Below are 18,207 nucleotides of genomic sequence, written 5' to 3' on the forward strand. Positions count from 1 at the left end.
GTGTAGAAATTTGGGATTAACCATTCAGCTGCCTTCGATCAACCTACACCCCTTCTTTCGCACAGGGTTGCTATAGAGGAAGCGAAAACAGCATTGTTATTATTAATCAAATAAGTCTTGTTTTCAGCGTCGCGAATCCGAATTCTGTCGTGTTGCCCATTATGCCCGCGTGTACGCGAATGTCACATTCGAAGAAATAAAGGTGCGCAAACAGATAACGCGAAATTGACTGTTGTTCTGACGCAGCAGAGCGGATAAAAATTTGCGGGAAATATTCACCCGAATATTCCTCTACCCCATGAACAGCCACGGAGTGCATAAAGCAAAGATAACGCAGTGTCAGCCATGCACTAACATAAAGAGGAAGGCTCTTAGTACCTCCTCAACGTTAAATGACTGCGCTGGTTCAAGAGCACAAGTAGACAGCATGCTGTTAGGTGCAACTTTAATAGTCGCGTTGGTTAAGTGCAGATATAATTTAGGCTCTGTAAAGCGGCACTTCAAACGCACGGCAAACGAACAATGCGTACCCTGTACTTTTCAACTCATTTATTTACCCTAAGGAAACCATATTGGGCATGCAATATAGGAGGGGGGGGGGGGGGTCAAACTCAGCTTGTAAACACACACACCCGCACGCACACACACACAAAACTTAGAACGGAAGAGGGTAATAAGAATAATACATAAAGAAAATAGGTTCACCATAACAGAGACGCAGTACAGATACGGATATATGTCAAGATATATGTGTGTGAATGGACAGTTTCTGCTTCAAACACGCGCAGAGGTGTGACGGCGTGTCTTACATTGGTTCTCGTGATGGGACACTGCCTACATTCAAGCAAGAGAGTATAAAATAGCCAAGAGCAAACAGTGTACAGGGTGTTGCCAACAGGCGCTGAAATGAGGCAGTTTCAGAAGAGGGAACGCAGAGATAGCGTTCGTTGGGTACGATACGTTAACGTCGGTACCCAGAGGGTTAGCGCACGACGCATGCGCGCAGTGGTGATGAACGCTATAGCGCAAAGCTTTTCCGTGCCCTGTTCTCTGAAACTGCGTATGATATCCACACTGGACACTACACGGTAGCCAGCGACGCCAAGTCATTTGCGAGTAGTAGACCAAGAGCCACGACCTCCCCGCCAAGCTGTCACCGACACTTCCCCGTGGGAAGACGAGAGAGCGGACCTTCCTCGAGGGGCCTTCGCAATGACGCCCGCAAGCGTCGAGCGTTGAACGCACTTAGCACGGCGTCGCACAACGGAATTACGCGCGATTTACTCCGCAAGCATGTCGTCGAGCGTTCTTTCTAATGTGCAGCCATGCTTTTAACGCACGGTGCGAGGAGGAGGATGGGAGGGAGGACTACAGGGTTGCACGAAAGTCGGGAAGTGGGCGCGCACGCTATAGGACCGGCGTTGTCGGGCGCTCGAGAGTCGAGCCTTAGCGCGAATGCCAGCCACTCTGCCAAATACACAGCGGGGAGGCTCACGACGGCAGGGAAAACGAACAATCGAGGCCACCGCGCCGAGCAGCGGTGTGCAACAAAAGCAAATTGGCGCGCGCAAAGTTGCGCCTCTATCGACAGGCCGCGCAGCCAATCGTTTCGAAAGCGCCGCGGGGAACCATTAAATGCGGCTGCCCCAAATTGGAACGATCTGGAACGGCCGGAGTACAAGCACATTCTCCCATTCTTCTAGCAGGCGGAGAAAGCGACCGCATGCTCTCGCGTTGCTGCAGCGAGCCGACCGTTTCACTCGTGTACGTCCTTCCCCCCCCCCCCCCCCCCTTTTTTTTTTCTTCCCTTACGAGGGACGACGTGTCGGAGTAACAGGCCTAAGAACGTCTAAAACGTCAATATTGTACAAAGCGGGAAATTACAATCCCTGTAATGTGAGACACGATTTCTGTCACCAGTTGCTAATTCTGAAACAGAATCTCGTTGACGCAGCAATGCCTCGGTAGAATTAATCGCGTGTACTCAAATTACCAATTACCAAAAATAAGACATCATGGCATGACAGCACAGAACAAAATGAAATTTTTGCATTTCAGTCTGATCTATAGGTATACTACGCAGGAAATATCTAGGAAACAAGAACAAAAAAAAGTTACAACCGAGAAAGATGCAAGCTCCGCGTTCGCCGAACTATAGCTCCATCGAAGCCCCCTTGCTCTGTTGCGCCGTATCGTTGGCATTCGGGAGGTGCGGCCATAGCGAATGCTACTACGTTAGAAGGCCGGTCTTGGAGGCGGCCGTTTGGATGGCGCTGAAAGTATGCGGACAACTAAAACGCAATTTTCTTTCAAGTACTTTTCTAGGCGAGAAATAAGCCCTACGGTTTTTGAAACGCTACTTCAACAATCCGCGTCGACTTAAGATTTGCCTTCGAGCTGCCCGCCTGTGTGTGATCACCTCTGCCCATTTCTTTATACAGCCACTTGCTCCTCCAGTAGCACTGGCGCAGCCAGGGATGGAGGTTGTGGGCGGGTAGGTTCAGATCCCTTCGAAATTTTTTTTAATTTTGCGTGTGCATATCTTGCACACACGTACGAACATGCATAAAGGGTGGTTTAAAGCACCCCCCTTCTCTACCCCCCCCCCCCCAAAAAAAAAAATCTAGCAACGATATGTACTGCCTGGTAGGTGTCATGCGCTGCAACGCATCGCCTATAGTTTTATCCAACCTCACTAGTATTGTAACTTAGAAGTGTGGCAGCTTGGACTAGTTGGTATGGCATGACGATAGTTATAGCGCGAGAACAAAACGACGACACAGAGACAAGAAGGACACGAAGCGCTCGCATCCTTCGCTATAACTATCCTCACTAGTATCGCTCCCTGGTTTCCTCAGGCGTATTGAGGTGTGGAGGGAATATGGCTGTGTGGGCGGGGGAAGCACATGCTCTCAAGCCGGCTAGACACCATGAGTTTGATGGGTAAATGTTGTGTTACGTGTCATCCTATATAACCTAGTTATAGAGCAGTGGTGGTGCAATAAGTTGCTAAAGGAAAGATGAAATCTGCTGCCGTCACAAACCGAAAAGATTCAGTCGTGTAATTGTCTAGTCGTGTACTTTCTAGTTTCGTGTGTTGTTTGCAGCGGCTGTGACTTATTAACATCAAGTATTTTTTTTTTAAGACAATATCGTTATCGAGCGAAACTGCACTTAGTTTCAATGACACGGCGAGAATCTGCGTCTATACTAAACCCACACTACGGCGGGGCCGGCACCCTTAAACACCCCCACCCCTCCCTCACACCTTCAGCTGCATCGTCGCTGTCAAACATAATCCTGCGCGGCCGATGAGTTTCAAATCATGAGGAATGAAACAAAACACGTTAACAACAATCGTGCCGAGGGCAGCACCAGCGATGTGTCGATGCTCCCTCTATACAGTGAACAAAAACCGAGCAGCACTCTCGCGACGCAGGACATGCTCGAAATACGTACTTCGCGTTCACGCACGTTCGCCTGGTGTGACGTGTCCCCACATAAGGTAGCGGGCAGAAGCAGGCAGCAGAGCCGGCCGCCTCCTGACCTCGAGGAGAAAAAGAGTCCGGCCGCTCCCATTGTGCGTCAGCTGTACGAGCCAGCTGGCCCCGCCGCGGCTGCCGACAGTGCACGCAGGCGCACGTTCGCAGTAACGGCGCGCACCCGCGGTGTATAACGTAGGTGACATAACAAAGACGTCCTCCTCGTCTGCCGGGGACGGCCTATATAAACCGGTGTACAAGAGCAGCGCCGGTCTATTCTAATTGATGATGATGATATGTGGGGTTTAACGTCCCAAAACCATCGCATGATTATGAGAGGCGCCGTAGTGGAGGGCTCCGGAAATTTCGACCACCTGGGGTTGTTTTAACGTGCGCCCAAATCTGAGCACACGGGCCTACAACATTTCCGCCTCCGTAGGAAATGCAGCCGCCGCAGCCGGGATTCGATCCCGCGACTGGGGTCAGCAACCGAGTACCTTAGCCACTAGACCACCGCGGCGGGGCGGTCTATTGTAATTGGCACGCTTTATGTGCGAGAACAGCGCACCTGTGCGAGCGATGTACCGCAGTACGCAGCGCCACTGTTTCGTAACGCGGCGCTCGCAGGAGCTCCTCGACGCCAGCTGTGAATCGACAATGTTGTGAATCGGAGCAACCGATAACCGCGCTCGCAGACTGCCCAAGTCAGAGCAAAAGGGCCAAGTCTCCTCTATTGGCAATGAAACGCACGAAGGTGACACCTGCGGCAGGAATTCGATCCTAGCGGTTTCGAAACTTCAGCTTCGACGATAGTTATAGCGCGAGAACAAATCGACGACACAGAGACAAGAAGGACACGAAAGACACGAGCGCTCTTGTCCTTCTTGTTTGTCTCTGTGTCGTCGTTTTGTTCTCGCGCTATAACTATCGTCATGCCATACCAACTAGCCCAAGCTGCCACAATTCAGCTACGGGTTACAGTCGCAGTGCGATTCCCCCCCCCCCCCCGAGATATCGATAACTACCGTGGTAATAGATAACGCAACTTCCTTTGCATCTAGATGGTGACAAACAGGCGGTGGTCGCGACGATACGAAACTCGCATGTATACAGTCATCTTCGCCTTACTTGAATGATGGAAACGACTAATGCGAGCGCAAGAGAAAAAAAAAAGTTCCGGTTATAAATATTCTTGACTTTGGCAGCCGAGCGTGCATGGACCTTATTTTTAAGTGTTGGAAAAGGCCGCGCACAATAAGCGGTCCTGTTGTCCACAGCAGTCACAGCGTCCATGTTCGTAGGGAGTGTTCCGAAAGCAGCATGGCTGAACAGTTCTGCCCCAGCAGGGTGCAACCCATTAGGCCCGCGGCCAAATCCGGCCAGCCAACAGCGCTTGCGGGATGCGCCGAGGCACGAGCAGTCGCCCGGTGAGCGACATTGCATGCACGCTCGCTTGGTTTCGGCCATCGGGAGCTATTTATACGCACATTTTGCTAATCCTCGCATCACTAATGTCCCACGAAAAAAAAAAAAAAAAGCGCCGCTCATGCTCATACGGCTACATTGAAATAACTGCTCCGAATGAATCAAGTTAGGCGGTGTCAAAAAGTTTCGCACGAAGTGATACTTTTGTGTGATGCGCAATACTCAAGAGTGGCCAACGTTCGGTGTTGGTATATCGAGACTATAGATACGGCGCCCTTTCACGTCATTTCATTTGTTGTCAGTTCACTTGCTGTCAAGCTCACTCACTGTGATTTTCTATCGTCCTCACTGCTTATAATTTCGCATCCAGAGCAGCCATTATTTGGCCTTTTCCTGTAAAAATATCGCCCTGCATGTCCTGGCTATACGTGAACATTCAAAATGTGCATTGCAGCGGAGCACTACAGTGACGAGGTTATCATGACATCCACGATGCCTGCGTGTGACAGGTGTCGAAACGTGATCTGCTCTCCAGGTCTCCGAGATGGGGAGGAGTGACCGCCCCCATACTTACACAACACTGCACGTCGCGCCGAGAAAATAGAATATCCGGCATTCGATATCTGATGGTCACCTTTACGAGCATTCGTATCCGACAGGATTCGGCAACCAGCAGCCTTTTTGAGCCCCGATGTTTTCAACAGCCTAACTAACGCAGCTACTGTGCCACCGACACACACACACACACACACACACACACACACACACACACACACACACACACACACACACACACACACACACACACACACACACACACAACTTTTCTAAACGTTTACTACCACCGCTACTGTCGCTGCTGCTGCTAATAATAATAATAATAATAATAAACCGTGGCAATTAAATCAGCTGAGTGCCCATGTGATTGCCCTTCAAGACCAGCTAATAATAAACCGGCTCCCAAAGTACATCGAGGACGCACACGAGTCCACCCTGTGTACCAGCTAAACTAAACCGTGGGGTGTGTGCCTCCTCTTAATATCGCTTCACCTGCCTCGTTCCGCGGTGACAAGCGTGCGGAGCGCTAGGAATAGAAACGACTGCATGCAACAGCCCCGGGGTCCGTAATAGAAGCCTTCGCCGTCCGGCGTCCTTGCGGCGAGAAGCCCGGCTCCAAGGTCAGCCACTTCCTGGGTCGCTCGACGAAGCCCGGCCCCGAATGCGACGTCGCCGCGAGTTTCCGGGACGGGCGAACCGGCCTTTTTTTTTTCCATGCGGCTGCACGCTTCCTTCCGTCCACGGCCGCAGCGCTATTTCGAGCACGGAGTCTCCAGTCACAAAGGAGAGAGGGACAATAAAGAGAAGAAAAAAGCGGGAGATGATGTCCGGAGAGAACGCGGCCTGTTTTTTTTTTTTTTTTTTTACACGCGTCAGCTAATGTTGGAACAAGGGTGGACACGAGCGGGCCACGGAGTGATGGTTGAGGAAGTGGTGAACGCAACTTGACACACAACGGCCAGGGCTGGACTCTGATTTTAAGGGGCGAAGTACGTACCTGCTCGATGTATGTAGTAGCCCCGTACCTCTCGTTCAGTCCTTGGAATGTTCGCTGGATGGCGGTACTTGTAGATGATGAATATATGATGGAAAGATGGCGCAGTACTTGGAGTATTCACTAGATGGCAGGACGGACGGACGCGGCCAGCGGGCAGACGATTCACGGTTTACCAATGAAACCCTCCGAAGCTACGCCCCACTCATCATCATTCACTCCGAGGATATGCTGCGTTTTTTTTTTTCGCTAGCTCAGTGTGGCGACGGACACACGGACAGCGTGCAATACGCAACGAGGCGGTGCCTTTCGACATTTCACCAAAAAAACGTGCACAATTTTTTTTCTCTCTCTCACTTTTTTTTTTCATAAGCGAGAAAACTGCTCGCAATCTCGAGCAAGCGTCGCGTGCGCAGAGACCAATGAGCGGTCGACGGGAAAGACAGTAGAGTGGTGTCTATATATGAGTACTGTAACATAAAAACCGTGCGATAGCGGGATCCGAACTGAGGGCTTTTGGCACCGAATCCCGATGCTTCAACAGGCACACTATACATGCGGCATATATACACGCCAGAAGACGGTGCGCAATGTGCGTTAAGTGGTCTCTTCGGCGCGTCATACAGCATTGCGGAGATTATAACAACAATAACAAACATACACTTTCGATGAGAGACACGATCCGTGTAACGCGAATGAATTTCTGGAGCTTTCCCATGTAGTTGGGAATCGTCTTACAGAACCGCTCGTCGCGCCTGCCGATGGAAACCGCGATGGAAACCGAGAAAACCGCCCCGAAGATACTCGAACCCACTCGTCGGGACGTCCCTGTTGTCAGGCCCACACGACGGCCTCCTTTTTTGGGGGGAAGTCGAAGACTAAAAGGCCCGCCAGTGCAAAGTCGTGACGCAAGACCTGCGCGCCTCTCAAACAAGGATGCATATCCGACGCACGCGAAGAATAGAAAAGAAGGAACAATACCAAAGCATCGCGCTCGCCTGGGCGGCAAGCATCCGGCGGCGCATGGAATGGCGAAGAAGCGCGCTTATAGCATCGCCTTCGCGCCAAGACGCCTCGCTTGACTTCGTCTTCTCAAAGGCAGGCGCAAGGCCGCGCCAGACACAAAAGCGGGAGGCGCGTGCCAGGCCTGTCGCCCTGCCTCAAGAAACGGGCGGCGGCGTCCACCTACGCGAGTCCATTCGGAATAACGCCATTACGGAGGCTGCATTCCACACGCCCTCGAGTCCCCCCTTGCCAAAAAAGCGCGTCACCCCAGAAACACATTGAAACAAAAAATATAACAGCGAAAATAATACAGGAGAAGCAAATGGGGAGCTTTAGAATACCGTTTGCAAGCGCTGCGGGCGTAGCGGGCGCTATACGAGATTTAGAATAGCGTTTGCCCCGCTGCACCGCAACGCACGATCGCAGCGACACCGTAGCCTCGAAACCAGCGCTTGCGGGCCACATGCGGGCCGCGATCACCGCGCGCAGTTTCGGATTTTCTGCGTGCAGTCCGCGAACGCCGTTACGACGCAAGCGCAGTAGCAGCAACCGCACCGAAAATGCTCGCGGTGCCCTATTCTGAAACTACCCAATGACTCGTCCCACCGTGCGATACGATTGCCGCCGTCTGTGCGGCGATAATAACGGCGCGCTTATAAACTCGTGCTACATCCTTTAAACTGTCCTTCAACAATCACTATATGCAGCGTAGCCGAAAATGCCCAGAACCAAACTAGGCCTGTGGCTCGACGAAGCAGTATAGAGCACATAATATAATGATTGTGCCTCTGATCGCATGAAATGTATAGATGTATGCATGCCGGTATGATAAAATTTTAATGCGCCCAATTAAACCTAGTCCACCGCGGCTCGATTGTAAACATGAAAGTCGCGCGTTCGATTACGGCCGGGGCGGTCGAATTTCGATGGAGGAGAAATCCTATAGAGGCCCGCGTCCACTCTGCGAAAGTATCCTATATGGTCGAAATTCCCCAAGCCCTTATCTATATATTACGGCGCATCTGGTAATCGTATCGTGGTTGTCGCGCGTAAAAAAAAAAAACCCACGAATTACTATTATTAAATTATACCCCTACTGCATTACGTGCCTTACACGGTAACACCTCAACAAGCATCACAATGTCAATGAAGAGCCGTCTGATCAAACACAAGAAAGAAGAGCGTTGAGATATAGATAAGCGTCTTTGCGCACAGTCTCTTTTAGCGCTTACTGTGTGCTTTGAACAACGCAACAAGCATCAACGCGTCAGACGGAGCCACAACTGCAGCGATGCGAAACGCATTCGATGGCCCGCCAAACGCGCAGAAATAGGCGTCCTTATGCACAACCTCGTAACTCAACCGTGAAGACAATCACGAACACGTCGGTGTGTGCCTGTAGCGCGCTAAAGGCAAGAATGACCGGGCGCCTAAGCGCGCATACACATACACGACACCGCCGTAGTCCGAACCGAAATATCCTGCTGCAGTGCAGGGGCAGAAAAACGTAAACTGGGAGACAACTGTTCGGTCTTTCGGGCTGGCTGCAGCCCGTTGTGAGACCAAGTGAACCTGCTGTTCGCGCGACAGCTGGTGTTGCCCCGCCAGGCACACGCAGTGACGGATCTATACCGTGTACGCAGCAACGCCTCAGAAGAAAACTGAGCAGAACGAAAGTACGTACGCACGCAGCCACGCAAGAAACACGAGAGGAGTATAGCACACTCGGTCACGCCCGTGCGGTGGCCGATACTGGGAGACGGGGAAGGGTCTCAAACACAACACGTCGCACATGACATACACCATGCATTGTTCAGCGATGATCGCAAGTTGTACACCCAGCAACGTGATACACTGCAGCAGCAGGACCACACAATGGTATCTCCGCGTCATATAGAATCCTCACTTCAATCTTTAGCAAATACTTTTTTGGTGGCCGAGATGGCCTCTGTGAGTGCAAGATGTAGAAGACGAACGCCCTTATAACTGCCTGTAGGCGTTTACATCTAAAAAAATGCCGCCATATCCACGAAGTGAATGATGATGAGTGGGCGAAGTTCCGGAGGTAAACCTGGTAAACCATGAATCCTCCGTACATTTTGCCCACTCGATTTTATTGCAACGCTCCCCCTAGCGTACGTCGCCGCAATATATCGAACGATGACACGCGCCATATGTGGCATCATTCCTATTTTATAACACCTCGCATCTTTCATAATCAACTACACGTACCGCCGTCTAGTTTATAACATCTTGCATTTTTTGGACGGATGGACGGATGGATATGGCTGTACCCTTTAAATCGGGCGGTGGCTAGCGTAATACTTAGAACTGAACGAGAGGTGGCTACTTACAGGGGACGCACAGCCCACGCCTTAAGGAGCTTCGCTCCTAAAACATTTTCCCCACAAAATAGTTGCCGAAACGTGAAAAAATGTTTCAACCAAAGCAGCGCGCAGTAAATGTGATATACGAATGCCAACGGCACTCTGCGAACAGTGGAATCCATACAGCGCGCTTGCCATAACGATATTGCCAAACCACTAAACGACCACGGCAATCGGCCAATAAGCTACCCACAAATGTAAACGGCCACGCGCTTTCCATGCCGAGAGAGCCATCAACGTGTCCTATCACGCCAGATGCTCGCACCTTCCGTCTTCGCCATCCACGGAGCCGCAAGGGAGCGTGGTGGGCGTCGCATATTTCATGCGCGGAACCACCAGATTGGCCCGGGAAGTCGCAGAGGCTCTCCAGAAGCGCTTTTTCACTTTCACTGACAAGGACACCTACCTATAAGGATACGGCGCAGATAGACAAACGTATATATATTACACCGTATATATTGCCCTATATTTATTACACAATTTAAGTTTAAAGGGTCACTAAACAGAAAAACGATTTTTATCATGTTAATAAATTACTCCTCCTTAATTGGAAAATGTACCGCACGCCAGAAGAAGGTGCTTGGCTAGCGAGAGAACACGCACAAAAAAAAAAAAAGAAATTGGCCGCGTATCTCCGTGCTTAGCTGCAATTGTCGCCAAAAGACGATAGCCTCCTGCCGGCCGTACTACACGAGTCCTGGTCTCATCCGCGGTCACCCGTGACGCAGTTCTCGCACCATTCCTGTCCTGGCATAATAAATGCAATGGAGGTTTGTTTGAACATATTTCATTTCGCCGCATGCATTATCACTGCCGGCCAACGAATGTGTCCGTACCTCCACGACATGTCGGCAATGGTTTGGTCGAGTGTGGTACTGAATAGCATGACAGTTTGCAAAGAACTATTTGTGAGACATGAACGTATTTTGTTGCGTGGAAGGGTCAATGGCTGTGCGCATGCACCACTGGTGCACCGAAGTAGACGCCTGCCGAATTGGGCTGCACAGTATTGTCGGCAGAAGGCGTTTTCGTGCATAGCGTCGCATTTTCGGCGCAGCCTAAGAAACACTAGGGTGGTTATAGAATCACGCGTCTATGTATTTGTAGTAAAAGAACACATCACCTAATACTTTAATATTTATGTTTCGCCTCAGATGTGCGTAATCATTGCTTTTTCATTGGCCATGTTCACAAGTATGAACACAGCCACCAGTTAATAGATGGCCGGACAACAGACAAACACACAGACAGACCAAAATTCCTGCGTTCAAGTATCGCACGAAAAACTAAGGCCTTTAAAATGAGAAAGAAATGCTAATCCCAGAGGAATTTCAGTGAGCGACAGTGTAAGCGGAATGTGGCGAGAATATGGCTCCCGTTCACCTCGCATGGAGCTTCTCCGCATCTCCTTTTCACACCTTTTCCATTGTTCAACGCTCAGTCATACGCGCGGGAGCGGGACCAAAATCAGTATATGCTGCGAGTGTATACACTGAAGCCGCAAGTAATTGGCTTCGCGTCACGCGTCCGATTCGCACCGTTCATTCCGCAATGACGGCCTGAAACCACGGCGAATATATAGGTACAACGATCGAGAACCCAATTCTGGCGCTGTGTTGCTGCACGCCTCTTCGCACGATGGCGGCGGCCATCGTGCAAATACGGGAGAGAAGTGGCACACCGCAGGAGCGGGAGGCTGGTTGCCACAAATACAGGCGTGCAGTTGTACGGTGTGAATGATACGTGCTCTTTGAGATTTCAACCTTTGATGTGCGCCAAATCGGCAACGACGCCTCACGAGACAATTGCCAGTTTCTCCTATATCGATATGATTCGTGACAAGCGTGACCTTTTTCGAGGGCCTCTTAGAGGATATATACGCGCTATCCGTGTTTCGATCACCCGCGGAGTCGGAAAAACGAGGGCGCACGAAATGACTCGGTGGATAATGATTCAGCCGCCTTATCTTGCGACTCGACATACAACTGCGACTTCCGCGCCCTTCAAAAATAGACAGCCTGCTCGAGTTGTAAGCATCGCCGCACAATTCCAACAACCGACCGCGGTCGCACCGACTACACGCCCTCTGTTTAAACGTGTCATGGGCATTATGTTACCGCATTAAAGAACGACACGAACAGATGCCACGACCGGTGATCGACAAAAAAATGCAGCTGTTTCATTCGCGCTGTGTACGAGAAAACCACCATTTGCACCTTTTCCTCTTGCAGACAGTGCGCGACAGGCGGAAAAGGGTTCGGCGTATAGAAACTGAAAAGCACCATCCGTTTCACATAATGAATAAGCTGTCTACGTGCGCATACAGGATTCGCAGCCGCATCCTTATCAGACTCAGCTGCTACACGCCTTCGCTTGAGTCAATTCATCGTCACTAAAAATTTTGGTATAGTCTAAATAGCTTTACCGATACAGTAAAGCTATTTAACGCACTCTACGACGACGCGAACAAATCCACGGGGTGAGTGACAATATCATTTCAGTTCTGTTAAACTGCTTCGTTACAAACAATTATTTACTTTTTCAAGCAACGAACCTGGGCAAGAAGTTCAAATGAGAAAGCTGTAGAGAAGCTTGCAGAACATCCAATCAGACAGCTTATAAATGTCTCGTGAGAATGAGACTTAACAAAAGCTTTTGGGTACCGTGAAATATTTGCATGCAGTAGAAGCGCGCATGCAACAATATACTAACGCGAGTTTGGTCCGAATCGGATTATGGCTTTGAAGGGACCGACAACTTATCTTCGTTGATCCAGTTTTCTCCGTCGCGACACAAAGCTCACTCTTTGTAGCTGCAGTAGTTAATTCCAAAAGCTTTACAAGCAGCGTTTTTCGATCTGAAAGGCTCTGAACACGGATGAGCCCTTTCATCGAGCAACGCCGAGAATTGACAGTGATGCCGGTAGCCTTTGTGGCGACTTGCGCACGCTGTCGTTGTCCTGCTTTCACGGGAGTACTCGTAACTTTGCTTAACCATGCTTATTCTGAGATTTACAACTATTTGCGAAAATAATAAACCGTTACGACGAGACGATGTGGCTTTACGTATGCAGTTCTGTATATGTATACCTCGCTGCGTGAGCCTGCGTCCAAGGTGGTTGCACCTGTGTAGTGGATGGCTTGTCCCGTCGTCGTTGCTCTCTGTACACACGAGCCTTACCGAGTCACCGATAACGTTACTGCGCAAATGCGCGGCCGTGTCGGCCAGCCGTATACGTCCTTTCTGCGACAAAACGTAAATTAAAAATAGAAACATTACGTCGCTCCAAAAATCTTAGTGACTCGTAAACTGCGTGCACCGTTTCATGAGCACGCAGAAAAGTTGCTCAAGACGCGCCGACGAGCACGGGATCATCACGTCATGCGAAGACAGCGCCACTTTGATGCGCACTACTAACGCAGGACGGGGCATGTAGCGCGTCGGCGGCATAACCGCTGGTCATTAAGGATCACTGACTGGAGAAGACAAGCGGGTTAAGAGGAGACGTTAGGTGGGTAGGTGAGATGATGAAGCTTGCGGGTATAAAAAGTGGCAGCAACAAGCACATGACCGGGTTGATTGGCGGAACATGGGAGAGGCTTTTGTCCAGCAGTGGAGGTAGTCAGGCTGATGATGATGATGATGATGATGATGATGACTAACGCAGGCCTATATGTACTTTTGTGTGGAATTACATCTTTTACTATAAGGAAGCAAACAATATTTCAATGTCTGATGACCGCGTACAACATATTTTACGGTAACAAGACAGGGTACATCGGCTAGTTGAGCGTTTCTGCACCCAGATGGCGCCACAGACTATTTTCGCGACTTGCAATTAAGAAATAAAAAAAAACAGATAACTCCACTTCTCACAAGAAAAACATGATTGGTTTGAGTCATTATGAGGGACAATCTTTCCATCCATGCAGTCGTCTCATTTTATGTCGGACCCTTTTCGCACTCACAAAATGCTACGCACTTCTAACCTGTCCAAAATAATACAAAAAAAAATAAAAAAGCTGACAACCTAATGCTGGGAGCTCATTGCATAACTAGAGAGCCTGGCTTTCCATAAAATGCCTCATTACAAGGCAGACAATGAAAAAAGTAAGATCTAGGGACAAGAGCAGTGAACCGGCGTTAATCCTGCGCGGCGGAGGCTTAAGCTGGCAGCGCTTTATCAATAGTCATAATTAGGGATTGTTACGTCACGAGCAACCACGCCCTCGCGCGACGCTGATTGCAGTCGCCCAGCGCGCATTTCGCTGGCGAAGGTTAAAAGCGGGGCGCGTTTCCGCGTCCTCGCCGCCTTTTTATCTCCGCGACTCACTCGACGAAGGTGGCCTTCGATTTCGGGCGACCGGCACCAGCGAGAATACCAGCGCGCTTGTTTTCAAAAAAGCAGCGAGACCGGAGACTCGGAAAGCGGCGCCGCAAAGCAGCACAGATCTGCAGATGTAACGGGAGAGACCCCCGTGGCTGTTTACCCCCGGCATTTAATCCAGCAGGCGATCTCGTCGCGCTGCTGCCTGGCTGGTTTGCACGCAGTCCGCGGTTGCACGTGCACGCGCTTTCTGGCCGACCTGAAACAACTCGCGGGCAGAAGAGAGAGAGAGAGATTTGACAGGCTCGCCTTTCCCTGTTCTCCTCCCGCCTTCCCAGGTCAAGCGAAGCGATGCAGAAACGATAAAAGATTCCGCAAGCAGCGGCACCCCGTCGTCGAAAGGGCAACATTTCTAGTGTAAGCCTACGTTGTGAGACGACGCCAGCTGTGTTGCGCGAGCTTGTAAAAAAAAAAAAGAAAAAAAAACCGGGTGAGGCCGTGAAACTTTCACGAACGCGAGCCCAAGAGGCGAAAAACGCGTGGGCCCTGCATCCATAACTCAGGCAGCGGCCACCGTTTTTATTCCAACGAGTACGGCCCCCGCAAAGAGAAAACGGGACGTCAGAAAGACGTCTATACTGGGCGACGCTCATTGCACAATAACCCGTGTTGTCATTGAGGGAATTAACACATTCTTGTTACAAGCAGCCATTGCAAAATATTCACGCAGTCATCGTGCGTAGAAGGTAGTCAATATTCGGACTCCAACCAAGCTCCCTTACAATGACTTACTCGGCAAATGACGCTGAGCGACATATCAAAAGTCACTGCAGATACCGACGCAACGCTAACATTTGGACTTAGGTGCCCTGCAACTGCGGAACGTTACAATTGAAGTAATTAAACGGAGCCATTTTATCGGTGGTTGCAGAATCGAAGGCGAGCGAGTGCGCATTATCAGGCGTGCTAAAAGCTCAGCAGAGCGTACACTGACAAGTCCCGCCTAAAGGGTTAGATAAGGCCAGGAAACTGGCATTTTTCGTCTAGTTACCTGGATGTAGCCAGCCCATTACTCGGTACATTATTAAGCGTGCATGAACAGATGCTTAACTGCTGCCCATCCAGCATGTAGCCACTGGTGTTCACAGGGACAGGATGCGAGTTTTGCACACCGAATAGAATAAGCAGCACGTTATACACACTGCCAGCTACTCATTGCACGTAACTGAATAACCAATGAACAGTTGATTCATCGGAGAATATTTTACAGCACAACGCGGGTTAGATATGGAGAGAAAAGGGACAGCGTTGAACTCACAACTGAGATTTATTTGGGAAAGGAAAGAACACATATAGAAGACATTGGCTCATCAAAACTGTGCGCATGTGCACGCGTGCTACCACGCAACATGATTCATGTCTTGTACTTATATTCTTCATCTAGAAGAGTATTAGATGAATGACTTACGCACTTGTTATTGGATCTAGCGAAAAAATGATTCGGCTATTTTCATACGTGCGCTGATCAACATGTCTATACTCGATAGCTGTTTCCTGCAAGTGGGGGCACACGCCCACATGACCTAAAATGAGCTGCCAAATGAGACGTGATTGCAAAATCTGATATCTGGCTCACGCTCTCGTACGCGCACGTTTACGCAACGTCCCGCTTGACCTACGTATTCGCAGCCGCAAGAGAGTGGAATGGCATAAACCACACCAGTAGCGCAATAGCACGAGGCTCATATCTGTGGACATGCTTGGAGACACATTTGTTCCCTTTCTCTGGCTGCATGGCGCAACGCTCTGTCCACCAAATCACACACACTGCCCACTTCATATTCTACGATTAACATTCAACAACTTGCCCGACTCGCAATAATGCTTGAACAAGATTATTTCCTCGCCTTTACAGTTTCAATGTGCGACTGCAGAATCTGTCCGTTGTATTTTTTTCTTTATTATGAATGCACACACTTTGTTGTTACTGGAACACGCCTTCAGTTTCATCCTAATGTGCGCTGCCAGGTCTTAGGTGGTGTCCTTAAAGAACAGGCTGCGCTTACGCTACACCAACTATGCTCCATGTTGCACCAACTCACCCACGTCAGGCTGCTCCTACTTGGTGGTATTCTTTTTTTTTTCTGCCCGTCCATACGGTGTCTCGCAATGAAACTGTAGCATACTTAAGATGAAGGGTTTGCTGCGACTTAGTCGTATTTATCAAGCAGTAAACTGAGGCGAGGACAAGAGAAAAGTTCCGCTCGAAGTGGGCACGGCAAGGGATGCTTCTGGTAAATCCAACGCTGTTATTGTAACAAAAATGCCGAAATACAGCGCGATATAATCTTCTATATTCAACAGCCTACTATAAAAATGCATTCAGATTATTATAATAAGTTTTACTATTCGCAGTGATCCAGCAGTTCCGCGGAGGGCATGCAATAAACGAGATGTAGAAGCGAAGCACCAAAATATAAAGGGATACGATGGTTCTATATAGAAGCCTGGCCATAAGAAAAAAATGCCACATATATGATCCAAGACGGACCATGCTGGAACTGTGACAAGCGCACAACAGCGCTACGCCGACAGAACTTGGTTACATTATACCTTGCCAGGCGTAGTTAATGCACGAAACTGAATGATCCTATCCGGGATCCATGGCGTACACAGCAAACCGTTCGGGCGCGGTATCTAAATTACTGTAACTGCGCGTCACGCGGGTGTGAGAAAGGAAAAGCTCGACCAAAATATTTATGTTCGTCTCGCGAGATGCATAAACGGAAGATGGCCACAGCGACTCTTCATTCCAAATATTGAAGCTATGTTGTCTGGTATATCGCGCTATGGTACTGGCGCACGCGTGAACCTGACAGCGCTCTCGAAGCGGTAATAGCCGAGTTGATTTGATTGATATGTGGGGTTTAACGTCCCAAAACCACCATGTGATTATGAGAGACGCCGTAGTGGAGGGCTGCGGAAATATCCATCGCTTGAGGTTCTTTAACGTGCACCCAAATCTGAGCACACGGGCCTCCATTTCCGCCTCCATCAGAAATGCAGCCGCCGCAGCCGGGCTTCGAACCCATGACCTGCGGGTCAGCAGCCGAGTACCTTAGCCACTAGACCACCACGGCGGGGCTGTAATGGTCAAGTGGCGACGGCATCTTCCACACAACGAACAAGCCCGCATCTGTAAAATGAAGATGTGCGATACTCACAAACTGCGAGGGGTCGTATCCTTTGAGAAACGGGTTGCCAGCGGGCTGCGTCCAGGTCCTCCACTTGAGGAACGACTGATTGTGGTAGCCCCAGTGCTGGTAGCCGCCGGACGGCTGCCACGGTGGCGGGGGCGCGGCGGCTGCGGCCAGCGCCTGGTACGATCCGTACGTGCCACCACCCCACACGCTGTGCGCGCTGCCACCGCCACCGAAGCTGGTGCGCGTCAGGATGTGGTGCTCCTGGCGCGACGGCATGCTCACCGCCAGTCGCCCAGAGAAGAAACCCAGCTTCAACGCCTCCTCGGTCTCCGGCCCACGGACCCTACCACCTCACGACGCTGTAGTCATGGAGAGAACTGTGTCGCGCACGTTTCCGCCTCGTGCACCTGTCGTCACGAGTCAACGAAGTGTGCCTCCGCAGGGAAACATCAGACCAGGTCGTTTCCTTCCAGACACCGCTCGATAAACAGCGGACGACACACCCGTTGCACTGCGAGGAGATTACGATGTTCGAGAGCAGGCCGTGGCAGCGTTGTCCAGAAGCGACGCTGGACACTCGGCAAGAACTTCCCGCAGGCTCTTCACACGAGACGCGAGCACAAGTGTGGGGCTGCCGCACGTGCAAGCGGGCGCGCACTTCCGCTTGTTGGCTGCCTGCGAGCGTTGGGGAGGCGAAAAGCAGTGCTCCTCCTGGCCACGTTCCGCGTCGTTGAGTGGGCGCCCTCGGGAGAGAAGAATAAGCAGCTTGTCGTCGCCGTTTTCTTCCTGGGCCAAAAGAGCGCTTCCGTCCGGGTTCCGGTCCGAT

The 18,207-nt window shown here is 50.4% G+C and overlaps 1 protein-coding gene across 4 annotated transcripts in view; it reads right to left on the reverse strand.

Annotated features, from left to right (window-relative positions):
• GckIII (Germinal centre kinase III) overlaps nucleotides 1-18,207 on the reverse strand; it is a 120,982-nt gene that overhangs the window by 44,275 nt on the left and 58,500 nt on the right. The window contains exon 1 of one of the 4 annotated variants that reach the window (XM_075892672.1): nucleotides 17,403-17,789. The exons of the other annotated variants lie outside the window; for them this stretch is intronic. Within the exon in view, the coding sequence (XP_075748787.1) occupies nucleotides 17,403-17,657 (255 nt within the window). The 5' untranslated portion in view covers nucleotides 17,658-17,789. Of the gene's footprint in view, nucleotides 1-17,402; nucleotides 17,790-18,207 lie in introns of those variants that run through there. 4 annotated transcript variants of the gene reach the window in all.

Source organism: Rhipicephalus microplus, chromosome 1 (assembly GCF_043290135.1).
Source record: "Rhipicephalus microplus isolate Deutch F79 chromosome 1, USDA_Rmic, whole genome shotgun sequence".
Lineage (NCBI taxonomy): Eukaryota > Metazoa > Arthropoda > Arachnida > Ixodida > Ixodidae > Rhipicephalus > Rhipicephalus microplus.